The 27,772-nt window shown below is 61.3% G+C and overlaps 9 protein-coding genes across 9 annotated transcripts; 6 read left to right on the plus strand and 3 right to left on the minus strand.

Annotated features, from left to right (window-relative positions):
• Positions 1-1,429: 1,429 nt before the first annotated feature.
• On the minus strand, positions 1,430-4,071 carry JCM10292_002686 (MFS transporter; the record flags this gene model as incomplete). The annotated part of the gene is made up of 11 exons (XM_076648042.1): positions 1,430-1,623; positions 1,707-1,783; positions 1,851-1,938; positions 1,999-2,097; positions 2,163-2,452; positions 2,536-2,853; positions 2,909-2,939; positions 2,999-3,033; positions 3,093-3,266; positions 3,342-3,527; positions 3,704-4,071. 11 exons carry the CDS (start codon positions 4,069-4,071, stop codon positions 1,430-1,432), a joined length of 1,860 nt encoding a protein of 619 aa, XP_076506265.1.
• Positions 4,072-4,708: 637 nt separating this feature from the next.
• On the plus strand, positions 4,709-6,174 carry JCM10292_002687 (eukaryotic translation initiation factor 4E; the record flags this gene model as incomplete). The annotated part of the gene is made up of 3 exons (XM_076648043.1): positions 4,709-5,101; positions 5,162-5,562; positions 5,628-6,174. 3 exons carry the CDS (start codon positions 4,709-4,711, stop codon positions 6,172-6,174), a joined length of 1,341 nt encoding a protein of 446 aa, XP_076506266.1.
• A 171-nt stretch (positions 6,175-6,345) lies between these two features.
• Positions 6,346-8,325, plus strand: JCM10292_002688 (uncharacterized protein; the record flags this gene model as incomplete). The annotated part of the gene is made up of 4 exons (XM_076648044.1): positions 6,346-6,565; positions 6,629-6,653; positions 6,715-7,471; positions 7,528-8,325. 4 exons carry the CDS (start codon positions 6,346-6,348, stop codon positions 8,323-8,325), a joined length of 1,800 nt encoding a protein of 599 aa, XP_076506267.1.
• Positions 8,326-8,908: 583 nt separating this feature from the next.
• On the plus strand, positions 8,909-11,516 carry JCM10292_002689 (uncharacterized protein; the record flags this gene model as incomplete). Its single annotated transcript, XM_076648045.1, has 16 exons — positions 8,909-9,226; positions 9,279-9,389; positions 9,451-9,490; positions 9,581-9,604; positions 9,672-9,749; positions 9,808-9,940; positions 9,999-10,093; positions 10,157-10,285; positions 10,394-10,632; positions 10,707-10,805; positions 10,863-10,902; positions 10,970-11,004; positions 11,066-11,100; positions 11,160-11,244; positions 11,305-11,388; positions 11,448-11,516. The coding sequence occupies 16 exons, from the start codon at positions 8,909-8,911 to the stop codon at positions 11,514-11,516; spliced, it is 1,614 nt and encodes a 537-aa protein (XP_076506268.1).
• Positions 11,517-14,177: 2,661 nt separating this feature from the next.
• On the plus strand, positions 14,178-19,498 carry JCM10292_002690 (uncharacterized protein; the record flags this gene model as incomplete). Its single annotated transcript, XM_076648046.1, has 12 exons — positions 14,178-14,753; positions 14,819-16,405; positions 16,473-16,681; positions 16,738-16,895; positions 16,952-17,280; positions 17,339-17,433; positions 17,491-17,685; positions 17,744-17,943; positions 18,001-18,219; positions 18,283-18,480; positions 18,543-18,688; positions 18,746-19,498. The coding sequence occupies 12 exons, from the start codon at positions 14,178-14,180 to the stop codon at positions 19,496-19,498; spliced, it is 4,665 nt and encodes a 1,554-aa protein (XP_076506269.1).
• A 541-nt stretch (positions 19,499-20,039) lies between these two features.
• Positions 20,040-22,116, plus strand: JCM10292_002691 (uncharacterized protein; the record flags this gene model as incomplete). Its single annotated transcript, XM_076648047.1, has 8 exons — positions 20,040-20,408; positions 20,468-20,678; positions 20,747-21,036; positions 21,101-21,155; positions 21,213-21,560; positions 21,617-21,894; positions 21,951-22,018; positions 22,077-22,116. 8 exons carry the CDS (start codon positions 20,040-20,042, stop codon positions 22,114-22,116), a joined length of 1,659 nt encoding a protein of 552 aa, XP_076506270.1.
• Positions 22,117-22,978: 862 nt separating this feature from the next.
• JCM10292_002692 (nucleotide diphosphatase) lies at positions 22,979-24,155 on the plus strand (the record flags this gene model as incomplete). The annotated part of the gene is made up of 8 exons (XM_076648048.1): positions 22,979-23,072; positions 23,168-23,328; positions 23,396-23,462; positions 23,520-23,651; positions 23,713-23,771; positions 23,828-23,895; positions 23,949-24,039; positions 24,096-24,155. 8 exons carry the CDS (start codon positions 22,979-22,981, stop codon positions 24,153-24,155), a joined length of 732 nt encoding a protein of 243 aa, XP_076506271.1.
• Positions 24,156-24,252: 97 nt separating this feature from the next.
• On the minus strand, positions 24,253-25,292 carry BNA1 (3-hydroxyanthranilate 3,4-dioxygenase; the record flags this gene model as incomplete). Its single annotated transcript, XM_076648049.1, has 7 exons — positions 24,253-24,318; positions 24,378-24,487; positions 24,551-24,631; positions 24,688-24,850; positions 24,912-24,934; positions 24,994-25,049; positions 25,210-25,292. 7 exons carry the CDS (start codon positions 25,290-25,292, stop codon positions 24,253-24,255), a joined length of 582 nt encoding a protein of 193 aa, XP_076506272.1.
• A 344-nt stretch (positions 25,293-25,636) lies between these two features.
• Positions 25,637-27,710, minus strand: JCM10292_002694 (FAD-dependent oxidoreductase; the record flags this gene model as incomplete). Its single annotated transcript, XM_076648050.1, has 10 exons — positions 25,637-25,793; positions 25,859-26,111; positions 26,185-26,198; positions 26,273-26,369; positions 26,442-26,539; positions 26,641-26,872; positions 26,939-27,044; positions 27,131-27,389; positions 27,453-27,565; positions 27,621-27,710. The coding sequence occupies 10 exons, from the start codon at positions 27,708-27,710 to the stop codon at positions 25,637-25,639; spliced, it is 1,419 nt and encodes a 472-aa protein (XP_076506273.1).
• Positions 27,711-27,772: the final 62 nt, after the last annotated feature.

Consider the following 27,772-nt stretch of genomic DNA (forward strand, 5'->3'; position numbering starts at 1 on the left):
GCGAGCGCCAGTAGGCGTCTCGCGTCCCTCGCTTGCGTCGTCGCCGGCCTGGCTGTCGGAGGCTGTCGTCGCTCGTTGCCCCCCGTCCACCCCCTTTCGTCTTTCGCCTGTTGTCATCCTTACCACCTGCACCGCTGCAACATCTGTCTGCGCGCTTGATCATCCATTTTCCCGTGTGCGAGCGAGAGGGCTAGCAAGCCTGCGAGTGTACATGCTTCGCGCCTTGCGAGCTGCCGACACTGCTTCGCTCGCTCCTTTTGCCCTGCCACGGACTGACCACGCTCCCCTGGATCGACTGCTCGCGGCTCGAGGGTCCAGGTCGCCGCCACGACGCTGGGCGACGCTGCATGCCCAACCTTCTCAACCTGCACTCGGTCTCGGTGCGTTACAGGCTAGGGCCGGAGACTTGCTAGTCGGTATTCAATCTGGATGACCAAGTGGACTGCAAAGAGAATCGCGCTAGGTCGGTCAGAGTCGCTTTCGACGACGAGGATGGGCGAGATTTGCGGCCAGGAAGCTGTTTCGTGGCTCCTGCAAAGCCCTCCGCCGGGCGGTCCAATGACCTCAACCTCCTGACCGCGTTGCTCGTCCGAAAGAGCCTTGTGCGCATCACTCGGCACCGAGGCGAGGCGAGTTTTTGCAGCACGCCATGTATATGCAAGGCCAGACCGCGCCCCCGACTCGCCCGGTTAGCTCAGTCGGTAGAGCACCAGATTCTTAATCTGGTGGTCGTGGGTTCGAGCCCCACATTGGGCGTATCCTTTCTTTTTTGCGTTCGAGCAGTCCGACCGCCCGCTGCGCTCCTTGCGGTCTGTCTTGCGCTTGTCAGTGCCTCGCTGAGGCCGGTCAGACTTCCGGATGTGCGGAAGGCGCGAAGGCCGCAGCCAGGTCTCCCGGCCAGTGCGCGACACGCGGCAAGTGCCACACCGCCAGAATAGCACGTGCAATTCTACTCGGCCAGTGTACAGGAGAGAGAGCCAAGCGCAGCAAAAGAACGCGAGATGTGTGCGCTGTGCCGGCCTCGAAGGCCCGCCAGGCAAAAGAGAGAGAAGCTCCGCCCAATGTGGGGCTCGAACCCACGACCACCAGATTAAGAGTCTGGTGCTCTGCCGACTGAGCTAACCGGGCTAAGTATAGGCTGGGCGAGCCCCCTTGCTATTACATCTTTGTTCACAAGTGTTCGAGAGCCGGCGAGAACGGGATCTGCAGCTTCCCTGCATGTCCATAACTGCTGCAGACAACACAGGAGGACTTACTGCAGACATCGACTTCGCGCCAAGTCGCCACACTTGACTGCGGACGAACGCAAGACGAACGCAAAGATGTGATGCGTTGTCAATGCAGAAGAACATCTATGGACCAGAACGTGGTGAATGCGTGCAGAGTGATGCACAACCAGCAAGCAGATATCTATCAAGGAGAGGCTTTCTCAGGCCGCAGTCTTTCCTTCGCGCTTCTTCTCCAGCACGCGCCCCTGCTCCCGCGCCCGCTCCTCGGCTCGGTCCTTTGCCGCTTTGAGTCGTGCGGCCCGCTCGGCACGCCACTTCATGCCGTAGCGCCATTCAAGGAGCATGAGCGGGATGAAGAGACAGTTGATGAGGGTGAGCATCGTAAAGCTCCAGCCTGTGGTGACGGCAAGGCATCAGCACATCTCCTTCCTACCATCTGGCAAATGTCAGGACATGCGCGATAAAGGAAGTGCGCACCTGCGCCAAGGCGGTTCAAAAGAGGCTCAATGAAGCCCGTTCCTGCTGCGCCGAAACAGCATCGGATCAGGTTGTTGCTGTGCGACAGAAGTCCATCAATACGCGGATCTGCTCACACAGGAGAACATCCTATGAGGGACGCACGCTGCAGTTGCCGATGCGCTCTGGCCCGGATACAGGTCGACCAGCAGCGTGCCAACGATGTTGAACACGGACGTGACTGAAAGTCCGACTGTTGCGGTAGCGGACAGTCAGCGAGTACTCCACCCTCAGGCATACATCAAGGACGCACTGATGAACTGCATGATGAGCGGCACCGAGATGTGCACGCCACGGTCTACAACCCAGCCGTACACGATTGTTGCAGCGACAAGCAGGAAAAAGAAGTACGCTGCGTTGACAGCTGTGAGCGCGTGGCACACGAGGCTGAACGGCAAGGAATAGGCAGAGACGCACGCATGGATCGCAGCCGCGCCTTCTCGATGGGAAACGCAGACAAGTCATTCTGATCTTGACCCTTCTGCTGGCGCTTCTGCTCTTCGAGGCTGATTCCCTCAGCAAGCTTTTTGCGCTCGACCTGCTGCCGCACGTGCTTGTAGTCGGCCGTCATGCGCGGGCCGCCCGTGAAGGTGGCAAGAAGGCAGCCGACACCGTTCGCAAGGAAGCACAGGCCAAGCTCTGTCTCGTTCAGGCCGTAGGTGTCCTTGAACACCGAGCCGGTCGAGGTAGTCACGGTATAGAACAGACTGTGGCGGCATGACAGGGTTAGGAGCCATCTCGGCGACGCAGACAGGCAGAACAGCGTTGAGCCCAGCGTGAATGTACTGACGTGTACGTGACGGCGTTGAAGACGAGGACACAGACGACGTCTTTTTCGCGGAACATCTTGAGCGGCGCGAAAGGTCTGACGTCCTTCCAGCCCTTCTGGGGCGGTTTCGCCGCCAGACTCGCCGCCTCGGCCTCCTCGTCGCGCGGCCCTTGCCGTTTGCGCTGCTGATGCTCGTGCCAGATCGAAACGCCGGAGCGATTGATGCCGCGGGCAGGAATCGAGCCGTTGCCGACGAGCGAGCGGAGCGTTTCGGGAAGGAAGAGGACAAGGAAGACGAGGACGACCGCGCCGAACGCGAACAAGAACCAGAAGAGCGACCTGTAGAAGGTTGCGTCGATGCTTGTCACGCGGCAGACAATGACAACATACGCACTGCCAGCCGAAGTGGTCCGCCAACACACCCCCTGCGGAAGCATCGGTCGTCAGAAAACCACGGACACAGGGGACGGCAAAGCGATCGTACCGACAACGGGACCGATGCATGGACCGACCATGGGCCTGTTGGGCAAGGTGGGTGAGCAGCCTGCGGCCAGCTTGTAAGGCACCGCACAGCGCACCCGAGGCCGAACAGAGCCATAAACATGCCGCGCTCAGCAGGAGGCGCAATGTCGCCAATTGAGCCGGAGCCTATAGCGATGACGGAAGCTGATCCGGCGGCTTGGATGCAGCGCAAGACCAGGAGCAGGGCGTAGCTGTGCGTGTTGGCGAGACCGGCACATGCGCCGAGGTAGCTGTAATGCGTGAGAGGCCTCAGAATCAGCACGAGCAAGTTCTGCACAGACACAGCTTTGCAGAGGCAAACGCACATGATGAACGTTAGGATGTAGACGGGGCGTCGGCCGAGAACATCGCAGATCGCGCCCATGAAGGACGGCGAAATGCCCTGAAAGATCATGTATACCGTGACGGAGATATTGATGTCCTCCACAGTGGTCGACAAGTCGTCGGCGATGCTCGGGATGACGGGAAAGTAGATGTTGGCGGAAAGCGGACTGTATACGAGCAGTTCGTTGAGGTCGAAGGGGCGTCGAGCGAGGGGACGGGCCAAAGGATGGAGCACGGCGTTAATTGAAATGATGCATGAGACAAGACGGCACAGGAGGAGGCGGAGAAGGACAGGTCAGCTTGTCCGGTTGCTCGCGCGGAAGAGCGGGAGAAGGTTGCGCACGAGAAGAGGCCGGCGAGTGCGACCATGATGACGATGAACCACCGCATTCTCTGCGAGTGAATTGTGTAGGGCGGAGTCGCCAGCATCCCGCTCGTCACGGCTCGTCGCACAACGGGTAGCTCGTCGTCTTCTGACCGGCCACAGTTTGATCGGTTGTGTTGTGGCGCCGGGGGCGTCACGTGCCCGTCTCCCCGCCACGCTGGATCTTCTGACGGCGTACCGCTAACAAGCGTCGCTTCAGGATCGAGTGCAGCATCGGCATGTGGTATGTTGCCCGGCGAAGACGGCGCAGTCGGCAGCGCTGGCACGTCGACGACGCTGCTCGAGGCCACGGGTGGGTGCGCCAGCGAAGGCGGGTCTGGCGGCATGCTCGCACCGCGTTTTCCCGGGGCAGGAGAGCGAGAGAAGCAAGCAGTCCGAGGGCCGCTCTCATCGCTCGGAGACTTGCCGTGCGGCTGCTACCTAAATCCGGATGTCCTCGGCAAACAACAGCGAGCTCTCTGCTGCATTCCCACGCACAGCTTGCAGATCCAGCAGTGTGTACGGTCGACTATCGGCGGGCAAGAGGAGAAGGGAAATGCAGTGCTGTGAGGAGTGGCGATTGATTCGGCATGCTGAGGGACAAATGAACAGAACCTGTCCCTGGTCTGAGTGTTGAACATTCTTTGCACATTCAAGACAGCACGCGTGTCGAGTCCGCGGAGTCCGATGCTGTGCCGAATCGAGCGGGCGCGAAGTTCTCCCCGTCCTCTCCCCCGCCCTCGCCCCTTGAATCGCTTGCCCGCACGACTAGACAGACGCACATTAGACCAGCGTACTCGCACCTGCCCCTCGCATCGCATCGCACCGCCTCTCGCAGCCCGACTCGTCCGGCCCCAGCTCGCACTCGCTTCCTCACACACCACGGCGCCTGTACACGCCCAGCAGCAGCTCAGACGCGAGCGCACCGCATCCAGCATCCGTCAAAACCCTTCGTCCACATCTGTCGCTGCCCCCGCCGCCACCATGTCGTCGCGCTCCTCCCTCCTCTCGCAGAACTCGCGCCGTCGGGAGCCGTCCTTCCCGTCGACCCAGACGCGTGGATCTTCCTCGCTGACCGGACAGGCGCTCGGAGCTCCTCCTGCGCCCGCGGGCGACATCTGGGGCACGCCGCAGCGCAAGCAGGGCGGCCCGTCCCTCTCGCTCGCGCTCAACACCTCTCCGAACGTAACCATTGCCAAGGCACCCGAGGACGCCATTCATCCGCTCAAGTACACGTGGGACGTGTGGTTCGCTCAGCGTCAAGGTGGTACGAAGGGCGGCAAGAAGGACGAGCAGGGCAAGACGGCGAATAACGCGCAGAAGGAGTCGCGCGAGGACTGGGAGGGCGGCGTTGTCAAGCTGGGAGGCTTCTCCAGTGTGCGTCAATCTCAGCCATCATTCTCCTCTCTGAGACGCTGAACGCACACGACCTCGCAGATCGAGTCTCTCCACCCATTCCTCGCCCACCTCGTACCCCCGTCCGCGCTCCCGGGTTCCGCGCACTCGACGCACACAATCTTCTCCCCCGACTCTCCCAACTCGCCTCCTTCTCCGTCCAACGTCATTTGCGACTACAACGTCTTCCGCTCGTCCATCGCACCCGCATGGGAGGACGCCGCGAACGTCGGCGGCGGACGTTGGGTTCTGCGCCTGCGCAAGGGCGTCGCAGATCGCGTGTGGGAAGAGGTGGTATATGCACTCGTCAGCGAGCGCATCGGCGGCGAAGAGGAACGGGTCGGCGAGAAGGTCAATGGCGTCGTTCTTTCCGTCCGCAAGGACGAGGACATCCTGTCGCTTTGGGTGGCGCCCAGCTCGCGTGCCGAGCGTGACATCATCCGGTACATCCCTCTTCGTGTACAAGTCCTTCCGCGGTCAACAACTCATGCCATCGTTGCGCTCACAGCGATGCCCTCCGCCTCGCCCTTTCGCCGCTCCTCACTTCCGTCTCCGCCTCTTCCCTCCAGCTCGACTACAAGCCGCATCCCGTCACCGGTGGCGCATCGACCTCGACGCCTTTGCGCTTGCAGGACCTGTCCGGCAATGGCGACTCGCCCTCGCCGCGACACCACCTGCGGCGACACGACAACGAGCGACGATCGCACAGCGGCGCGCTGCGCTCGCGCGAGACGTCGACCGGCCCGAACGATGAGCACGACCACCTGCGCCTCGGCGCGCTCGGCAGCGCCGAGCGCCGCAGCCACGGCGGCACCTCCCGCGGTTTCTCCTCCTATGTCTCGCGCGGATCGTCTGCGCTCGGTGGCAGTCCCGCGAGCGGCCAGACCGACGGCGGAAACGCGTTTGAACGCATTGAGCGGCGGGTGCGCGAGTCGAGCCCGGGCGTGATCGGCGGAGCGGCAGCAGTGGGAGGGGCGTTCGGCCGGGGGGTCAGGAGTCGCGAGTCGTCGACGCGTGCAGGCGACGACGACGCCACGCGCTGGGGTCGCCTGTGAATTGCACGTTCACTTCCCCCTCACGCTCGCCGCGGTCGGCGTCGGACAGTTTCGGTTCCGCGCTAAATGATCGAAGCCGACCGACCGCGGCTTCGCCCGTCTTCCATTGCCTGTGTCTGTCTTCTTGCTTGCGAGCTCGCTCTGTCGTTCCTCTACGCTTGCCTATCCGCTATGGCTGCACTCGCTGCCGCCCTCCCGCCAAGCATTGAACTGGGCTCTCGGGCGCGTGCAGCACCTCGAGCGGCTGTCCCTGCACCGCCTCTTCCGCACGTCGTCCCCGTCATCAAGAGCGAAGACGGCCGTGAACGCTTCATCTTGCCGACCGTGACTCCCGAGGCGGAGGTGCACGAGTCGGGGTGGACGGTCAAGGTGGACCTCGAGGGTGCAGGCAGTGCGCGGCCTTGGAGGAGCGGGCAGTCGCTGCGTGGGAAGGTCACGGTTCAGCCGTAGGAAGGGCTCAAGCAGCAGACGGTGTACAGGTCTGTTGATGTGCCAATCAGTCAGGTTGAATGACCAAGCTGACCCTCGCAATGCCCGCAGCCTTGTCGTGCGGTGCTACTGGCAGAGCACCGTCATCTACACCACTTTCGCCTACGTCCATCCTTCGGCGGGTTCCGACCCTTCGTCGGCTGTCCCTATGTACAGTGACCAAGCCGAATACCACCGCGGCTACGCCCTCCCCGACGGCGAGGGACTCGACCTTCCCGTCGGCGACAGCCTCTCGGGCTCATCTCCCTCGACTCAGTCGTTCCCTTTCGCTTTCACTCTGCCGACCTCGACGCACTCGAGCTTCGCCAACCCCGCATGGTGCCCTCCCGCGTCGCGGACCGACCTGATGAAGCACGAACGCTGTCCACCTCCAACCTATTCTCCCGCCAACTTGCGCGACGGCTCGGTCGACTGGATCGTTGAAGTCATGCTGCGCACGTCCTCCACTTCGGGCACCTTCGACGAACTTCCTTCTTTTGATCCTTCGCCTGCGGCAAGCGGCGAGCTCTCGTCGCGTGGCTTGCTCCGCTCCACTCCCGATGTTCTCGTCAAGCGCATCACCTTCCCCTTGGCGCCGCACGATCGACACGTCGAGGACTACCAGAGCGCCTGGCATGATTCATCCAAGGTGACGGTTCCTTCGCTTGGCCGGGACCCGCGCGACGAATTGCTCGGGACGAAGCGTGTTGCGGAGGAGCCGGTGGACGAAGCGCGCACGGCACTTATGGAGGACGGGCGGTGGATGACATACTTTGAGGACGTCAGGGTTGGCAACGGGATGCGGAAGGCAAGGACGCTGCGGTGCGAGGTGCGCCTTGTCGTCTTCCTTCTCTCGGCGCCAGACTGACAATGTGGACTGGACAGGTGTCTTTACCTTTGCCGCTGCGCATTTCGCAGGCTGCCGAAGCGCTCCCGTTCATCCTCCACCTTTCGCACATTGTCCCGACCACCCCGTCGTCGCTCGTGCCTTCCTCGCCGTCCCGGCCCATCTTCGTCACCACCGTCACGCTCATTCTTTACGAGCGACTACTCAAACGCAGTGGATCCGCCGTTCAGCCGATCATGTCGCTTACCGAAGTGCACCGCGCCGAGATCCCGCTCGCCGACAACTGCGACGAAGGCCCGCTCTCACGCGAGAGCACCGCCTCTTCCGGCTTTGCGTCCTCGCCGGCGCCATCCATTGCACCCTCGACGTCCGCATCAAGCAGTCTGACAAGCCGCCTGAAGCGCAAGCTCAGCCCGTCCGCCTCATCGGCACCCGTCTGCTCCCGCTCCTCTCTCAGGGCTTCGTCCGCGCCTCCGTCGCTCTCGCTCGCACCGCACGCCACGCACATCCTCCCGCTCTCGCTCCCGCTTGCGCCATCCGCACTCGGACAGACCTTCCGGCTCCCGCACCTCGAGCGCGAATACGTCCTGAGCATCTCGCTCTCGGGACGCGGGTTCGGCGGGCCAAAAGGGCAGGGTGTCAGCGTCGGGCGCCTCCCTGTGCAGGTTGTTGCTGGAGACGAGGGAGCGGATGCGCAAGAGGAGCTGACGGAGGATGTGCAGCAAGCCCGCGAGGAGGAGGAGGAGCCGCGCGACAGAAGGACGAGGGAGAAGCTCCCATTCTATCAGGAGTTCGTGGAAGACGCGGCGGCGGCTACGCAGGGCCGCAGGCTGTAGCTGGAGTTGACAGATTCTTATTTTCACATAGACTTGCTGCTGCCGCTTGTCTCTCTTTGGGAGCGGACAATCGTCACGGCGCAGGGCACGCATCTTTATGTCGCTGCATGTCGGGTCGCAGTGCGTGGAGCAAGTGTGTTGCGTACGCCCGCTCTCCTTTGCCCGACTTGCGCCCAACCTTCGCTCGTCATGACGAGTTCTGAACAACAGAGCTGAGCCTGAGTCTGCTTTCGCGTGCGGCTTTCCTGCTTTTCCGCCCTCTGTGCGTGTTTGCAGTGGCTCGACTCCGCTTGGATTGCTCGCGCAACTTCGTCATTTGCCCGTGCATGATGGCTCGACGACGAAGCAAGTCGCTTCGATCGCTGCACCGCCTCGTCCTGCCAAACTTAGCCTGCTGCTTCCTCCGCTTCTCTCGCTCCTTCTACGCTCTTGCATTGCGGCTCAGCTGCTGCACGCTGCGCAATCGAATTTCTGCGTCCAGCTGAGTCACTCGAGCTGCTCCTGCGCGCACGCCGCTCCTCCAGCGCTTGCAGAATCTCCTACCAACGTCAACAAGAAGCCTCGTCATCGAACGCCCCACAGTATGTCAACACACGGCGCGACCTCACCGCAAGTAGACAACACGGACCGCATGGACGGTGCACGCTCGACATCTCCAGACGGCGAGGCGGAAATGTTCTCCGCGTCGACGCGCACCACCGCCGACGAGGTCACCGAAAAACAGCATGGCCCGTTGCCGAGCGACGCTCAAACGCGCAGGCGCAGCTCGGCAGCTGTCACAATGGCGAACGATGTTGTCGGTGGCGGGGCGGGGAACCTGCGGGCGAGGAGTGCACGCTCCTCCCGTCGTGGGACGAGGGAGACTAGCGGCTCAGAGATGCCGCCGCTTCGACAGCGCCTTGTACGTCTATACTAATGCATATCTTACAGCGGACTGACGCTCTGCTCCGCAGACGGATCTCTTCGTGGCGGAGCGTCCCATCCGCAAGGAGCCAACTGTCGCGGACTCGCTCAAAGCAATCGTCTTTGCAAGCTGGCTCAACCTGCTGCTTGTGTTCATTCCGGTCCGCGCCTTTGTGCTCCTTTCTGCCGCAGCACACCCAATACTGACCCTTGTCATCTCAGGTTGGCTGGGCACTGCACTTTACCGATCAAAACGACACAAGTACGTTGTCCGGCCTATTGTTTGTCTCGCACTGGGGCCCAGGCTCTCACTGTGAAAAGTACAATCACTGAAACTCGCGTGCTTGTGCAGTCGTCTTTGTCTTCACATTTCTCGGTCAGTTTGGGGATCAGACAGTTGGACGGTCACGACTGAGCTGACGGTTCAGAATTCGGACGTACAGCCGTCATCCCGCTTGCAAAGCTTCTTGGATTCGGTACAGAAGAGCTCGCTATCCGAGTCGGTCAGACTCTCGGCGGCCGTGCGTTTTCCTCAGAGGAAATTGATTTGCGGCGCATGACTGATGTGCGGATTTGCAGTCATGAACGCCACTCTTGGCAATGCCGTTGAGCTCATTGTCGCAATCATCGCTCTGGCGAAGTGCGAGATCCAGGTTGTGCAGTCCTCCCTGCTGGGGTCCATCCTGAGCAACCTGCTTCTCGTCTTGGGAATGTACGATACGGTCCTTACGGCGTCAGGGCTTGCAGGCGTTGATCTTTTCTCTTGCCAGGTGCTTTTTTGCTGGCGGTGTGCGTTTCTCAGAGCAAGGCTTCAAGGACACGGCTGCGCAGCTCAACTCGTCCCTCCTCGTGATCTCCGTTATCGGTTCAGTCCATTCTCATGACTGGTTGTGAGCAGCACAGTTCTGACCATGTTCTGCGCACATAGCAATCCTGCTCCCCGCTGGCTACAATGCTGCCTTTGCGGACAATCAGTCGCCGGAAATCGAGCGCGACCGTATCCTCAAGATGTCTCGCGGCATCTCGGTCATACTCCTTGTTGTCTATTTGGCGTACCGTACGTCTGAAGACCGTTCTTCAGGTCAACTTCTACACGAGGCGCTGACCACCTTCACGCCTATTTTCGCCCGCTTGACTTCCTGCTTCACCCCATACCCGTTACCAGTCTTCTTCCAGCTCTTCACGCACCAGCACCTTTACGCGGAAGGTCCGGTTGACCCGGACGACCCCGTTGTACGCGAAGGTAGGCCTGTGTGGGGCCTCAAGAATCGTCGCGCGTTCAAGGAGGCGAAGAGCGCTCGTCGGCCACGTCAGCTTGAGGAAGCTCGCAACGGAGAGGAAGAAGAGGAGGAGACCCCATCGCTGAACAAGTGGGTGGCGCTTGCGCTCCTGGTCGTTGTCACGGTGAGTTTTCCGTAACTTCGCCCGTTATAGCGCAGGGTTCTGCAAGCTTGGTACTCACGCTTTGCCTGGTGCAGGTTCTCGTGGCCGTGACCGCTGAGTTTCTTGTTGATTCTATCAACGGCTTGACGGAACAACATCCGGAGATCAGCGTCGAATGGGTCGGCCTGATCCTCGTGAGCCCGGCTCTTGCAGTGTTACCTGACGTTTGAGCTCATCTGATGACGGTGCAGCTTCCGATTGTGGGCAATGCCGCTGAGCATGTCACCGCAGGTCCGTCCCTTCTCGTCTTAGCATCCTGATTGGCGACAGGACGCAGACTTACGTGAAACTTGCACAGTCACGGTTTCGGTGCACGACAAGATTGATCTCTCGGTAAGCTCAGTCGCTTCTGCGGGCAGCTAATAGACCGCTGACACCAGTCATGCTCTTGCAGATGGGCGTGGCCGTTGGCTCGAGCATCCAGATTGCGTATGTTGATTTGCATGGTTGAAGAGGGCAGCGCCATGCTGACACGTCGACAACTTCAGTCTCTTTGTCATTCCTTTCATGACCGTCCTTGGGTGGATCATGGACAAGCCGCTTTCGCTCCTCTTTGATCCGTTCGAGTCCATCGTGCGTTACTCGCGTCATGCCCTGCTTCCAAAGAGGTTGCTTACCCTTGTTTGCTGGCAGAGCTTGTTCCTGAGCGTTCTTATCGTCAACTACACCATTTCAGATGGCCGCTCAAACTGGCTCGAAGGCTTCCTCCTCATGATGGTGCAGATGCTCCTCTGCCGGTTGGCTGAAGCGTCTGGGCTCACCAACTTTGCTTTCAGGTTTACATCATCCTTGCCGTCGCATTCTGGTACTACCCTGAGGGCGGCAGTCAGGCGTTCACCTGTTGAACTGGGCTCAAACCTTTCTCGTTCGTCTCCTCTGGTCCTACATACTGTATTTACGTGCCGTGATGCGCCGGCTTGAGACTGGCATTGACAGCACTATTCTGACAACGTTCAAAGTGCGAAAAGGAAGATGGAGAGCCTTGTCCGACAGCGAAAGGTGGCGCGAGTCTCGCCTGGAGGCTACCATCGCACCGCTGCCCATTCCTTGGCTCTGCATAGGCTCATTAGACGCTGGAGTCCAGTGCGGTCTAGGCGGAAGACGGGTAATGCTTGTTGAGAAGCCGGTAAGGAAGCGACGATGGCAGCTGAGCTTACCAGCAATGTTATGGCAAGCCGGGCCAGCGCAATCCAGATCGCCCGGTTAGCTCAGTCGGCAGAGCACCAGACTCTTAATCTGGTGGTCGTGGGTTCGAGCCCCACATTGGGCGTGTCTTCTCTCTTTTTGCTTCCCGGCCGTCGGACAGCCCATTGCGACTTTTTGCCGCTCGCTGTTGCTCCGCTCCGTATTCTCCTTCGGGTTAACCATGCCCAGCCTGCAGATTGTGCCAACGGCATCCTTGAACTTGCCTTCAATCAACCAGGCTTCGCTTGCTCTTCCTGTCTGAGTCCTGCCACTCCCACTCTCCAACCGCGGGCCGAGACATTCATGATTGCTAGAGCCTGCATGCTACAGCCAAACTTGCCTGCCGGACGTGGATTTGGGACGGTGGCTGCAAAGAGGCAAGCCCTTCCGGCCCCAGGCTCCCCAGTTGCCCGCTTTTATTGCTCTGAGGGTGCTCGCTGGCTTCTTTTCATAGTCAATGGCTACCATCGACGGGCGTGCAGACTCATGATGTTGGAAACAATCCGCCGGTCCTTCCACATTCTGGCATTCTGCCAAATGGCCGTCTCCGCTCGGCTGTCCTGAGCTCCTCCTCTGCTTCTCACTTGCAGCTGACAGGTCAACTTGACCATCTGCGGCTGCAGACACCCATGGAAGCAGCAGGAAACAGCATGTTCTAGCACGCCTTTCCCACCTTGTTGCAGTTGAGAAGGTCAAATGAGCAAAAGGCACTCAGCCGCCGCAGCTCTGCAGCTGTGTTCAAAGCTGGCCCTGTAGAAGCGTTGAACGCAGAGCCTGACTGTCCGCAAGCTCACTGGGTCACAACGGGGCAAGCGATTGTTACGCCGATGACCCACCTTCTGTTCGGGCAGTTCGGCCGGCACATAATGTTCATCGGTTTCCCGTCGTGCAGCTATACAGACATGCATTCACTCCCAGAGTCCAAAAGCACAGCCTTGATACGCCTGAGCTTTAGGCTCACAGGACTGCATCAGAAAGTTGTTGCTTTGCGTTGCACACACGTGAAAACAGCTGTAGGCCCACTTCTCGGGTAGTCCAAACACGCAGCCAACCTTCTAGAGGGAAGCCTATCATGTGGACGCCGCGAATCACCCGGCACACAAGGTCAGATGCTGTTGAGCCTTCAGAACGGCAGAGAGCGATCATGGCGCCCCTGATGTTAGGGCTATCCTGAGCGCCAGGACTATCAATGCTCCCTTGCGTAAGTCTGTGGGACGGAACCGGAACAACAACAGCAAATGACTGACGGGCAGGCGTTGTGTTCGTCAGCGGGGTGCCCCGAAGCAAAAAAAGAGAAGACACGCCCAATGTGGGGCTCGAACCCACGACCACCAGATTAAGAGTCTGGTGCTCTGCCGACTGAGCTAACCGGGCAAGTTGAAGGCGCCAGAGTAAGGGTGCGTACACAATATGTGTTGCTGTGCGTGCCTCGCCTGCCTGTCAAATTCAGCGGCTGCGTCTGTCTGGACGCAAATAGCTCTCCACAACCAGCTGGGAAGCGCATTGTGCCGAGGGCCTGGCTTTTGGTCGAGTAATCAGAGGCATTCATGCTGTTCTGTCCTCCTGAATGTTCTCGGAGCTATCCGCCAGTGTCGCCCACCTGAGCGGGCCCGACCGGACGCGCTCTCGCAGCTGCACTGAAGGTCAAGTGCAGTGTGTCAGCAAAGTTGAGTCACGTAGCGTAGTGGCGAAGAGTCGGACGAAGTGAGAAGGTTCCCTCATGAAACCCTGTTTTCGAAGTCGTCCGATTCGCCTGTTCCTTTCGCGGACATCCAAGTACGACTGGCTAGCGGGTCTTTGCACCACAGACTCGGACGTTAGAATTTGAAGCGACATTCACGTACAGAGAACACGAGCAAGCGAGTCGAACTGGCAGCACAGGCAAATCCCGCGCTTTGCTGGACTGCAATACTCGTAGGCGCTTGTGGTCCACGATTAGGTCGCTCGTTGTGTCTCATACTTACCTGGTTTCGGCGCTTGCCTCATGAATGCGAGTGTTCTTCAGTGGCGCTTCGCATTGCACGGCGACTCTCAGACCTACGGAGTGCTGCTGTCGCGTGTGGTCCCACGGGCTGCACAGAGACAATATATTTCGGGCTCTGCGCTCTCGGGGTTCGCCCTGAGGCGCTTCTTGTTTTGCTGCTCGTGGGTCCAATGCTTTTCCGACACCACGGGAGCCACACTGCTCGCGCGCTGCAAATGCGGAGACTGAGAGCGCGATTTGGAGGAAGAAGAGCATGATCGACGAGGAGAAGGAAGCTTGGGCCAGCCGGCTCTTGCTCTTTCCTGTTCGCCGGGGCACCCGGCAGCGGCCAGAGAGCATGGCCACGACATCGACGGACCAGCAGTTGCTGTACACGCTGCGCTCGCCCACTACGCCGCTTACCGACAAGTGCGCTCAGGCGAGCACCGCCCTCGACGCTGCGCCAGCGTCCGCGACTCTGCCGGCGCTCGTGCGCGACTGGGCGCTCGAGCAGCTGCTCAGGGCAGCACGATCAGATGCGGGCACTGCCAACTTCAAGAACGAGGCGCTGTGGTCGCTCGCTGCACGGACGACAGAGGCGACGCCCTCGACAACTCTCCCGACGGCCCCTCTCCCGCTCTTCGTCGCCTTCGTGACCGCCTACAGCTCGGACTCGAGCGCCTTGCCGCTCTTGCGCAGCGCCACAGCCGTCTGGAGGAAGTTGGCGAGTGTTGCGCTGCGCAGGGCGACGGTCGACGCCGCACTCGACGGCTACCAGAAGCTACTCGAGGCGAGTTTGAAGGTGTTCACCGGCAGCAGAGGCGCTCCGACCTCCGGGGCAGAGGAGGAGCAGCGACTGTGGGAGGACTTGGCCGTCAACTGGCTCAAGCCGTTGCGTTCCGTCGTGCTCGATGCAGGCAAGGGCGGGAAGAAGGTGTGTGGACTCGGTGTCGTTTCGGAGATGCAGAAGCGCCAGAGCTCATCACACGCGATTCGCAGATCCCGACCCACGCCCTCTCGCTCCTCCCGACTCTCCTGCCCCTCCTCACCACTCTCGACTCAGCTTCGCCTTTCCGCCTCGCCCTGCTGCAAACCTTTCAGCTTGCCGTTTTCAACCTCGAGAATCTCAAGCGTGGGCTGGCCCGCGAGACATATGTCTCGGGTGGCGCGTCCGTACCTTCGTCCGTCTCGACGGCGGACGGCGAACTCTTCGCGTCCCTGTCGACCCTGCCGCTCGACGCAGTCAGGCCCGCTCTCGCTCTCCTTCCCGACCTCACTCGCCTATATCTCTCCGCTCTTGCCGCCAACTCCGCTGTCCTCTTCCCGCTGCAGGCGAAGGCGTCTTTCGCCACGCCGAGCGCACACAAGAGTGCACTCGAGGTTCTCGGCCTCACGAAGCGTCGCGAGCTGGCAGGTCGCTGGGTCCGAAGCGCGGTCGACTACACGGCGTGGGCGCAGCAGGACGAGGCGATGCAGGTTGAGGGGCTTCCGGCGAGTGAAGCGATCGAGACAGCCAAGGCGAGCGCCCTCGCTGGCATACTCAAGGAGGTCGAGAGCGGCGACATGTACCGGTCCGGCGAGGCTGGCGAGAGCTGGGTCGACGTGCTGAGCGGCATCGTCCGCGGTGCTGTCGGTCGCCTCGAGAAGGCGCAAGACTCTCTCATGCGCGATGCCGCGGTCGATGTGCTTGCTGTCGTCGCACGATTGGATTACGCCGCCGTCGAGCTCGACCTGCCGCGAGCCCTCGTCGTCCTCGCTCGCACAGCTGGCGAGAGCGCCGGCGACGCTTCGTCGACGAACGCCTTCCTCTCCTACCTCGCCACATACCACTCGCGCACAGTCGCCATCCCTGCGCTGTTGTCGCTTCTCGCCGACGCCCTCGCTTCGACCGCTGCGCATCCCTCCTTCCCTCGGCTCGCAAACAACCTTCTCACGACTCACGCTTTCTCCGACGAGCTCGCACGCGCCATCAACGGCATGGTGGGCGGCGCAAACGCGGCACGCGCGACATGGGAGAGTCTCGCGGCGCCTGCTCGCGAGGCTGCACTGCCCGTCACTGCGCCCGCGCTCGATGCGGACGAGGCGTCGCCGAGTCCAGCCAAGAAGCGCAAGCTGTCCACTACGCCGGCATCCGCGCCGAGCCTATTCGCTGCAGCGCAGCGTCTTCGCGTCGTTGCGCTTTTCGTGGGCCACGTCCCGTCGTCGGCCCTCGTCACGCTCGCCGGACCGATCAAGGCGTTCATCGAAGAGGTCGTCGACGTGCAGCTCAGAGACTTCGTCAAGGCCGCTCGCTCGTCGATCGCTGTCTCCGAGGGGGACGTCGCAACACCGAGCAAGAAGGACAAGAAGAGTCGGCGCAAGTCGGGCTCTCATGCCGCATCAGGCGCGGACGGCGAGCTCGATCCGGTCGTGAGGCTCGGCGTTGAGCTGCTGGAGATTCGTTCTACGGCCGTCGGGCGCCTGAGCAGCGAAGGCTTGCTTAATGCCGCCGAAGACGGCGAGAAGTGGTGGGAAGTGCGGGCAAAGCGGCGAGACGGGCTGCGACAGGTCATCGAGGACGGCTCGGGCGAGGCGGCGCTGACTGCGGTGCGCCTTTTGCGTCGCTCGCCATAAGTTTCGATTAGGGAACTGATCCGGTTCGTGATATCCACAGATTCGCGTCCTTTGCCAGCATTTCGAGCTCGTCGAACCGACCGAGTCCGTCCGCGCCCAAGCACATGCCGTTTTCTCAAGTCTCTTGGACCGCATCGGATCTCCGGCGCCGCATCAAACGTGGTCGAGCTTCATTCGCAATATCACACCTGGCGAGCTGCCCGTAGCGCTCGTCGAGCTTCTCGCTCGCCGCTGGCTGCATCTCGTCGAGTACGTCCTTTGTACTCCCCGTGAAAATGCTTGGCGACTGACATAATCGCAAACAGCTCGCTCGCGACGGATGCTCAGCTGCAGCAGCTGGCCCACCTCCTCGCATCAAGCCTTTCGTCCCTTGGACAGCTTCCGTCTACGGACTCGACCTTCGTGAGGACGAGCAGCGCGCTATTTCGACGGGCCGACTTCTGGGAGCTATCGAGGCTGCAAGGTTTGCTCGGCCTGTCATCGGTGTATCGACATTGGCGCTGATGTCGTGGTGTGCAGCGTACTTTCCCCCGGCTCTCCGAGACATCGTCACCCTTCCGTCCCTCGATTCACCGGAGCGCGTTCTCTCCTCATCGGCCGACAAGGAGCAGCTCGCTGCTCTGCAGTCGTTGCAGCTGCCGACCGTTGTCGCAACCGCTCGCCTCTTCCCGACAATCGCCTTGTTTGTTCCGCTCGACTACCTCACCCACAAGCTGCGATCGCAGCTGGCGAGCCGTGCGCTCGCCCTCGACCTCTGGCTGAGCGATCGCAATGACTTGGGCGATTCGGAGAAGACGACGATTCAGGTCGATTTGCGGCGCTTCGTCGCATTCGCAGGAGCACGTATTGTGAGTCTGGCCTGCCGTGCCTCCGCATGAGGCGTTGCTGACCTTGTCTGCGCGTCAGCCCGACGCCGTGGAGGTCGTATCTGCACTCATGGACCGTGCGTCCGGCGACGCGAGCGACGCGACCATTGCGCTCTATTCCTCCAGCGTGATCGAGTGCGTCGCCATACACACGTTCAACAGCAGACCGCGCTGACAATGCGCAACTTGCAGGCCTGCTCTTGCAGCTTTCAAGACGTCGTCACAGGACGAGCTCGTAGCCCTGCTGCGCTCGTTCGAGACGAAGCCTCTGCACGACCTCGTGAAGCGCGCCGAGGCGGGCAACGCCCTGTCGAGCCGCTTCTCGGCCCGCGAGAAGACGTGCCTCGTCGTTCTCGAATCCGTCGCGAGCCTACCTCCCACTCCGAGGTAAGCCTTTCATCTGCCTCGCGTTCAGCACAGAAACGCTGACACTTCCGCGCCACAGCTGGCCCACTGAAGTCGCCATGGCATACGAAAAAGTCGTTGAGGCTGTCACCAAGGAGCTCAACAAGATCGTGCCTCCGGCGCTGGCAGCACTGCAGCAGGACCCGCTCTTGGTCGTCGAGGCTGCCGATCTCGTCGACGCTTGCCGGATTGCCTCCATTGCACGCGACCGCGTGTCCCTTACTGCCGAGACGACTGCGGGTCAGTCTCTTCTCGCCGCGTGTCGAGCGGCCAACATTGATCCGTGTCCATCAACAGCGGTCGACGAGTTCCTCCAAGCCGTACTCTCTCTCACGCTGGCGCAGCTACCCGTCCTGGCCGCCCAAAAGGCATCTCTCGAAATCGCTCTCGCCCTTCTCCGGCTCCTCTCATACCGCTCGACGCAAGAGCGCAAGCTGGAGAAGAAGCTTGGACCGGCGTCGTTCGAGACGGTTGTGGCGTGCCACCTCGCCTTCCGCGCGGCACTCGGGTACGGAGGTATGTTGGTCTCCTGCACGGTACCTAGGATGCAAGTGGTGACGACTCATTATCCGCTTGCAGCCGAAGATACGCTGGACGCCGTTCTCGCTCAATCTGCCTCCAGCGCTTCGGCCGACGAGTATGTAGCCGCACTCAGTGTCATCGCAGACGTACTCGCCGCGAGTAGCATGGTCTCGCTCAGCGCCGATGAGAACGCTCTCGCGCGAGTCCAGCATGCCCTCGCCGCAGCGCAGCTTCTCCTCCTCAATGCTCCTGAAGGCGAGTTCACGCATGCGCTATCCTGCCAAACATGCGAATCACACTGATGACCTCGCTCACAGGCTCAAGCCGACTCGCCAGTGCCGCATTATCCGAGATCCTGCGCCAACTCGCTCTCATCGTTGAGAGGCTTGATAGCGCAAATGGCACTTCCGCGCAGGTGTACTGCCTCGCTGCAGGCTTCATGGACAGCGTTTGTGGCGAACGTGTACGTAGCCCGGGCTCATTCCCGTGTACCGTCTGGACCTAATGCGCTCCTCCACAGCCTCTTCTTCTTTCCCGCTTCAACATCAGCTCGGTTTTCTCGATCGTCTCGCACATCCTTCGCCCGCATAGCGGACCGTCGACAAACTACGACTCGAAAGCAGTCCCGGCTTCGCAGCTCTTCCAGGCGCTGGTCAGCACCGTCGGACACGTTGTACGACACCGCAAGGACCATATCGCCTCGCTCTTCCCGCTTCTCGTGACGGCGGTCACTGGGTTCCTTTCCATCCTTCGTCGAGCCGGGCTGGGTACGCTCGGCACGGGGCCGGTCCTGGACGAGCCGAGCGATGGCTCGACTGCACCTGGGCAGCGTGCCGAGCGCGAAGCCCGCATCACGTTCCCGGCCTGGGTCTGGGAGGCCGGCGCGCGCGGCATCGGTCGCGACGAGGCAAAGGCGGTTGGCCGCCTGCTCGGTTCGTTGACGGCGAAGACAACGACTACGACGGCGAGCAAGCGCAAGGGCGGCGTCACGGCCGAAGACCACCTAACCAACACCTCTCTCACCGCCCCGCTTTCGAAGCACGCGCCATTCCTCCTCCTCAGCTACCTGCGCGCCTGCGTCCACCCGACGTGCCCGATCCCGTCCGCGCTGCGCAACGAGCTGCAAGGCGGTTGGTTCGAGGTAATGGACGCCATGGGCAAGTGGGAGCGCGAGGCCCTCATGAAGGGTCTGCTCGGTGAGGACGAGGAGGCTGAGCGCGGCGTGCTACGCGGGATGTGGAAGAGCTGGGAGAAGGAGCGGTATCGGGGTTAGACGAGCCGAACCATTCGCGGAATTTCACTCGGTCGTGAAAGATCTGACAACAGCCTCTCTTCTCGCGTCCGGCCCTGTCGTGGCATCCAGGTGTGGCTGCGCTTCCTGGCAGAAGTCGACGTTGTCCGAGAGCGGCCAGATGCGGCGCGCGGAAGAGCGTTGCCTCGAGCGATCGCGGTGTCCTTTGCATAAGAAGACTGCACGGCGCCCTCGACCAATGCAGCGGTCTACCGGTAATGTTACAGAGTGCACTGCAAGCGAGACTAGCAAACAGGGGTCTGGACGAGACCCGCGCCGTCGACCCGCCATCTCCTTCGCCGCCTTCCCTCCCCGGAAGTGCTCACGTCTGTCGCTGGAGATGGCGGACTGCAATGAGCGTGCGACTCTGAACTCTCGGAGAGCCAACTTCTGATCGGACAGCCCCGCCTGGCGTTCGCTTGCGGCCCGGCCCTCTCATCATCTCGACCTGCTCGCCTGCTCACGAGCTCTTGCATCGTGCTGGGACGCTCCGCAGCTGCTGCCACCCAGCTGACCGAGTCTCATGGCGCACGCGGTGCAGTCTTCAGCTCCGTACACGCTCTTGCCGACGTGTGGCAGCAAGGCAGAGTCCGCCTCGAGCGCCTACCAGGAGAAGGCGCGCCTCCAGCACGCAAGGCAAGGGTCCGTTGCAGGGATCCCTCAGCCTGGGGCCAAGTATCGCCGTCTTGCGCTCTGGGCAGCATTCGCGGCGGGCGGCGCCGGTGTCCTCGCCTTGCTCGCCGGTCCCCAGCTCATTCGACCAGCGAACGAGCTGCAATACACCTCGCGGCACAAGATTGCCTACGACTTTGAGACGTCGGAGCTTCCGAGGGAGTGGAGCTGTAACCCGTTCAAGGAGCCGGGGCGGTTGTCGGTCGACGTCGAGAATAAGGTGCGCCTCTGTCGAGCCCCTGTGTGCTGAATAATCGACTTACTCGTATCTGGTCGCAGCACAACAACGCCTGGCGGCCATACGAGGAGGAATGCCCGCCGTCGCGAATGATGAAAGGTCTCACCGAGTCGATCGAGACGGTCGGCAAGAAGCCAGGCTCATTCCGCCATCGTGGTCCAATGCGCTCACACGACACGACCCTGCGACAAATGACTATCGACGGCGTGCCGTACTTCCCGTGGTTCGAGAATTCGACTGTCTTGCTTCTTGGTGCGCTCGAGGACTGCCTTTCCAACTTGCGTGTGCCGCTCTGCACAAGCTGACTCGCTGAGTTGCAGGCGACTCGATGGAGCGACTACACCTAGCAGATTTCTGCGACCTTGTCGGCGGCGAGACGCAAATCATCGATCCAAAGCACCCCGCTTCCGCACCAACCTATCGCAAACCGATGCCGACCGTCCTCGATAAGAACGGCAAGGAGACGCTCGAGTCGATCAAAGCCAAGGAAGAGCGACGGAAGCTTGAGGATTACTGGGAGAAGTCGCGCGAGAACAGTTGGTTCATCACGCGGCCCTGGATGTGCGACATCAAGGAGTACAACGCGACCCTCGTCAGCACATTCATGTGGGTGCGTCAGCACACGCCTGTATATTCTACTGGCGAGCAGCACTGATCGATATCCCCTCTGTCAGGGCATGGAAGATATGGAGGACGTCTTCCAGTCGGAGGATTTCTTCCACGGCCCTTGTAAGCTTGTTACGTCCTGAGCCCTGGTCTCGTTCGTGCTCACCCCTTGCGACACAGCGACCTGGCTTCAACGCTTCCAGCATATCACGCTGCCCATGCTCGAGCGCCTCGCCGTCCACACCGGCCGTCCCCAGCTGCTCAAGCCCGACTTGATCGAAGTCGCCTCTGGTTTCTGGGACCTGCGCGGGATGACGGAGGAAGACTTCATCGGCGCTGGCATCCCCCGTCCGTACCCGAAGGACAGCGATCTTGCTTTTGGCGAGATCGGCCAGGCGCGCGAGGAGCGATGGGTCAAGCATGCGACGGAGATCATCAAGGAGGTCGCGAAAGCTTTCCCAGGTCCGAACGGCGTTCGTGATGGGCCGCCAATCAGCTGGCGCACGATGCATCACCCGAAGCGGAACAGTGCGTGTTGCCCTCCGTCCGCTTTGCGTTTCTTCCGCTGACCTGCTTTTGAGCAGACTATACGCCGTACGCCCGAGTCGCCCCTCTTGACGCCCTCGCACGCAAGACTGTACACGAGCTGCGGGTCAGCTCGCTTGCGACACATCCCACCTTTCTCAGCAACGCCCTCGACTCGCTTCACCGTGCCCGGCAGCGTTACTTCCCGCGCGAGGCGCTCGAAGAGGTCGAGACCGCCAAGCGCAACCGCTTGCAAAACGACACGACTGACTACGGGTTTGACGAGCGGTTGCGCGTGAACGAGATCGGCAGGCTACTCGACGGGCAGGAGCACCACGTGCGTTTCTTGCTTGCTCGCTTCGCTCGGCTTCGCCTCCTGACTCTGCGTCACAGTTCCGCGACTTCCTGCACCCGGACGTGCTCCCAGGCGCGTATGTGTGGGGCGAAATCATGCTCTACGAGTGCGGTTGCGTATTTCCTCCTGAATCCGACCTCGCCGCTGACCTGCTTCTTTCGCAGGCTGAAGCGCGCATCTGAGCGTGTCGGACGCACTCACTAGAGGGCTGTACGCGGAAACAGCACTATGTTGTATTCGAACGATTTGTGGCTCGAGGCGGACAGGAGACTGCGTTCGTTGCCGCGGCGTTCCCGAAGGACCTCGTTGCTACTAGGATCGAACCTCGCTCGACGTGAGCCTCATCCACGCTCTTGCTGCTTGCTCCCGCTAAAGTCGTACTGCGCGTCTGCTGCCGTGCGAATCCGGCTCCCGGCGCATGTGGCTTAGCGCCGATGCGAGGGACCTCATCTGGTGCTGCTTTGCGCCCGCATTCGTAGTCGCGCGACATCGTGGTGTAGGCCACGACTTCTGGATGTGCGTCGAGGCGTTACGCAAAGTTGGCTCAGGCAGACTCACGAGTGCTACGCCTGCAGCTGCCTCCTTCTATCCCTTCTCGGGTCCGCACATTGGCTTCTTCAGTCCAGATGGGCGAATAAGGACTTACAGCTGACATTGGCTGAGTGTACAGCTGGATTCCGGCCGTCATGATGGCCGTCTTCATTCATTACGCGGACGAACCCGTTCCAGCCCCCGACGGAGCCGATCCCAGCGCGCCTGCACCGCACACGGTCCAGCCTGACGATGCAGCATTCGACCTTCCACGACGAAGTAGTCACGCAAAGAGTCCGACAAGTCGACAGGAGCGGCAAGCCCGGAAGAAACCGCCGAATGGGCAGCAGGACGAGCATGAAGAGGCAGACGAGGCATGGTTCTCGCTCGATCGGCGGAAACGAAGAGCTGCACGTATGCCAGTGTAAGGTCTGGGTCCGAAGGTGTGTAGCACATTCTTGGCTGTACACCGTATGCTCGTGCAATTCCGCCTCGTGCATCTCTCGCTCCGTGCATTCACTTCGTTGTCGTTCCGATGGCGTCTGACAAAGCCTCGCTGCTGTCCAAGACTCGCTCTGACCCGGTGCTGTCCCACGCGCTCAAGCTTCCCGTCTTCAAGAAGCTCGCCGGTGAGTCTCCGAACCGAGGCGGTACACCGCTCCAGCTGCCCGGCAAGAGCGATGCGGGACCTGCGCATGCTGCAGTGCTGAAAGTTCTCACGCAGGCAAGCACATTGTTCTCGCCAGTGCCTCGCCTCGCCGCTCGGAGATCCTCCGCACCTACGGCCTCGCGCCCGTCGTCGTCCCTTCGACCTTCCCGGAGACTCTCAGCCACGCAGACTTTGACGATCCGGCACAGTATGCTGTCGCGACGGGTAGCGCAAAGGTGCGCACGGATGAAACGCGTGTGAGGGGACCTGTGCTGACCATCGTTTCGTCTTGGCAACCTGCAGGCTGTCGAGGTCTACGAGAAGCTTGTACAGGCCAACCCCGAGGATCCGCCAGACCTGGTAATCGGCGGTGTGTTGCTTCCCGCGCATCATCAGACGCGCTCGCTGACTCGGTCGACGTCGGCAGCCGACACGGTCGTGATCCTTCCAGGTCAGACGCCGACGATTCTCGAGAAGCCGCTGTCAAAGGCGGACCAGCTGCGCATGCTCGAGAGCTACCAGGGCGTGCCCGTGATCGTGGCGACGGGCGTGACGATTGGTGCGGTCCTTTCGCGTGCGACTTTGCCTGCGGTGCCGGCTGACCTCTCGCGAGCCTGCAGTGCAACCGCAGCTAGCAACGCCCGGCTACTCAGTGTCATCGCTCGTGTCGTCCACCAAGGTGAATGCAGTCGCTTGAAAAGCCGAGAGAACCTTGCTCACCCTCTTTCGCAACAGGTCCACTTCGCAGACAACTCGTCGGAGCTGCTACAGGCGTATGTCGATTGCGGCGAGGGCATCGACCGGTGCGTTTCCCGCTCGTCTATGCCTCGTCAGTTACTGATAGATTGCTTCGCAGTGCTGGAGGCTTTGCAATTCAAGGGCAAGGCGGGCTCCTTATTCGGAGCATCGAGGGCGACTTCAACAACTGCGTGGGCTTCCCTGGCCAGGTCCGTGTCATCGGAAACGCTTTTGAAGACATGTGACTGACCCCCCAGTGCCGCAGGCGTTTGTCGAATGGCTCGGTCAGCTGGACGAGGAGGGGAGCCTACTGGAGATGCAGTAGATCGCTGCGGTCCACGTGCTTTAGACACTCGCTTCCAGTCACACAAGCAAGAAGATATGTACAATAGTGCAAGTCCATTGCTCGTCCGGCTATACGTCTACTTCGCCTCGGCCTGCTGCCCACAGTCTGGACACACACGCAACTCGGGCGTGGTCATCCATTCCTGTGAAGGGGAGGAACGTTCAACTCAAGGTTCTGAGAAACGTGCGCGTCATGACGTACGTTGATGAGCGGCTTGAGCTGCGTGCCGAGATCGGAGCAGTGGAAGGCCACCTCGCGGATGATGGTTGGTGACTTGTGTTCCGGGTTCTGGCAGTACCACCGCAGGCGATCTGCGGCGCGGTGAAGCGTCAGTGAGGCTAGCTGCTCCGGTGAAGTCGAGAGTATGGACGCACCGACTGCTGTGCCCGGTCGGACGCGCTCCAGCACGATGCCCACAGTGTTGGCGTACCTGCACGGGTTGTGCGGCGTGTTGCCTACAGGACACCCACTCAGCACCTATTCCACAGGTTCGTGGAGAAACAGGACGCACCCGGAAGCAAGAACATCTCGCCTTCCCCGATAGTGATCTCGCGGAACTCGCCGCCCTCGACCGAGATGGCGTCAAGTCCCTCCTTCGTCTTGACACGCTCGCCAACCTTGGCGTTGTCGATGACCTTGAGGGTCATGTGGCCCTTGTACTGGTAGAACCATTCCTGCGCGGACCAAGCGTGACAATCAGCCTGGGCAGACGGAGGCCAAGATACAGCTATGAACCTCGGTCTCGTTCAAGTGATAGTCTGTTTTTGCGCAGGTGTCAGTCTCGAGAGGTTGCGGGCCGCACAGGAGCTAAACGCACCATTCCGCGAATTGGGTCCGCCGACGACCATGACGGTAAAATCGCCGCCGTCGTACCTGCGGCAGGCATGACTCAGTCAGTCTGTGCACGCCTCGAGATGCCTGCGGCCCTGGCCGTCTATTGAGCAGAGCCTTCCTCGCTCATCTTGATCATCGCTCCTCGGACTTCTGGCCGGCCTCGTGCGGGCCGACAAGGGCCTGAGAGGGCTGAACGCACAGGCAGAAGTTGCCGACGGGGGGCTTGAGTCGGTCTGCGTTCTCTTCGAGCCACTTGGGGAGGTTGAGCGGCGGCGCGAGCATTGTTGCCGAAGGATCGGGAAGTGGAGCGGCGATGAGCGAGTGGGAGCGAGGCTTAGGCAGTCGCTGGGCACGAGAGTGTTCGTTCTCGATAGCAGCAAAACGCTGTCTAGTCTGCGGCAACGGTGAAGCGGAGGTGAGAGCGAAGCCAACCTCGGATTCCGTAACGGGGGGAGACTGTGCTCGCGCGCTTCCTGCTCCCCATTCTCCTCTGTGACTGGTTGAACCTTTGCGAGCTAGTCTCTCGCGGCCCCGATGGTGCAGGACGGACAGGAACGAGCGAAAGGCGATTGCGAAGTACACCGACGCCGCGCGAAACTATCTACAGACCCATTACGAGACGCCGCTCAAGCCGCTGCCACAGCAACCGTTGACGTCGGGGAGAGCGTGTCGACCTTCTCCGGCCCGGCAGCTTGCGACTTGAGCTCGCTGACGAGCGGAGCGACGAGTGCGGCGTCAAAGTAGTCGTGGCAGTGCTTGATTGCATCGTGCTGCCAGAGCCAGCTGCAAGGCGCGAAAAAAGCTCGTCAGTTTAATGCCTCGGCTATATAGACGAGGAGCGAACGCACAGCGCAAACGGAAGCTTGACAGCCTCGGCGTCAACGGGCTTGGTCCAGTCGACCTTGTGGAACCGCTCGCGGTTGTCGACGCCCAGCTGCTGCGCACGTTTGACGCGCTCGTACCGCAGCGTCTCGTACGTGCGCAGCGCGACGTTGAGCGGGAGACCCTTCTGCTTGGCGAGTGAGAGCGTGTGCGCGATCGTCACGCCGTCCTCGACGGCTTGCGAGGCGCCCTGCTGCGAGGTCGGGAGGAAGGGGTGCGCTGCAGTGCAAAATACGTCAGGCATCGGTGATGCTGCTCAACCGCGTGCGCAGCAGATCGGAAGATCTCGTACCGGCATCGCCGAGACTGTCGATGGAGAAGGTAGCCGGAGGTTAGCGCCTCGCACTCAAGCTAGACGGAGAATGCAAGGTCAGACGTACACGCAGGTCCGGCCACCCTTGGAAACCCAGGTTGGTAGCGGGTCACGGAAGACAAGCTTCCAGTCGATGAGGGCGCCTTCAGGCGTCGTCTCCATGACTGCGACGTGGCTCAGCTCGAAGTCAGTGGTGCGTCCAAGGCGAGACCAAATACCTAGTGGCGGCCACGCACCTGCGCGAACAACCGGGTCCCATCCTTCGACGTAACTAAGCGCGTCCTCCACGCGGCCGGGGTACATCCATGACTCCTCCACGTCAGCCGTGTCGAGGCTGTGCGTGTACGAGTCAGTCTCGCACATCACTCGGGTTCGACCGCTCTCTCCGTCGCTGCACAGCGCGGGAGGCGGAACGAGGCGAACGAGCCGACGTACTGCGTCAAGAGCCAGTGCATCTCCTTGCCGCTCGAGCTCGTGCCGATGATGAAGTGGGCGTCGGGCCCGATCCAGATGCTGCGCGCGTCCTCGCCCTCGGGCGCGAGGTGCGCGCAGACCGGGTTGGCGCGGATGCGGTCGCAGCTGTACGACGTGCGAAAGATGGCATAGCCCGACGGCTTGGGCGCGTCGTAGACGCCGAGAACGAGCTCGCGCGCGCGCGACTTGACGCCTGAGAGCGGGAAGCCAGGTCAGTTCGCTCGACCAGCATGGCGCGATCCGAAAGGGAGGAGCGCACCGTCAGCACCGAGAACGACGTCGGCCTTGTACAGCTGGCCGTCGACCTCGACAGCGGCGTAGTCGGCCTCCTCGATGTACTTGTCGACGCGCTTGCCCATCTTGAGCTGCGGGGATCGCAAAAGAGGCGATAGTCAGTGCGTTGCGGCAGCGGAAGCTGGTAGAGAGACAGTCGGCAGGACGCAAGACGCACATCGGCGCCGAGCTCCTTTGCGCGGTTGATGAGAATGCGGTGCAGCTCGTACCGCGTCGTGTCGTACAGCGGCGCATCCTTGAACGGGTTCTCGTCGCCGAGCGCATCGCCCTGCTTCTGGTGGCGCTGGTGCGTGATGAATTCGCCGTTGTAGCGGTAGTAGCGCAGGCCGTCCGGGTAGGCGCAGTGCTTCGACAGCTCGTAGTGAATGCCCCAGCGCTTGACGAGCCGGCCGCTGTTGGGGAACAGGCCGATGTTGCTGCGAGCGAGTACGTGCTGCGTCAACACCAGCCAGACTAGACTTCACAGTCAGGAGACGCACTCGCCGAGAGGCTTGAATTCGCGTGTCTGCTCGAACAGGATGACCTCGTGCCCCTCGAGACGTGACTCAATGGCGCAGGCCAGTCCGCCGATGCCGGCTCCGACGATGATGACCTGCAGGACCTGTTGTCAGCTCCGAGTGGCGCCGGAACGGCTGTGAAGGACGGACCTTGACACCCGAAGGTGCGCCGGGGGCCGGGCGAGGGTAATCGGTCAGGTCGGGGTGAGGTGCGCCGCGGGACTGCGAGATGGCCGACATGGTCGCACGGCAGATGCTATAGTGCTGGAGTGAGAGAAGGAAGGGCAAGGGAGCGAGGAGGT

The sequence above is a fragment of the Rhodotorula paludigena genome (assembly GCF_050403205.1).
Source record: "Rhodotorula paludigena JCM10292 DNA, Rt_paludigena_JCM10292v1_ctg13, whole genome shotgun sequence".
Classification (NCBI taxonomy): domain Eukaryota; kingdom Fungi; phylum Basidiomycota; class Microbotryomycetes; order Sporidiobolales; family Sporidiobolaceae; genus Rhodotorula; species Rhodotorula paludigena.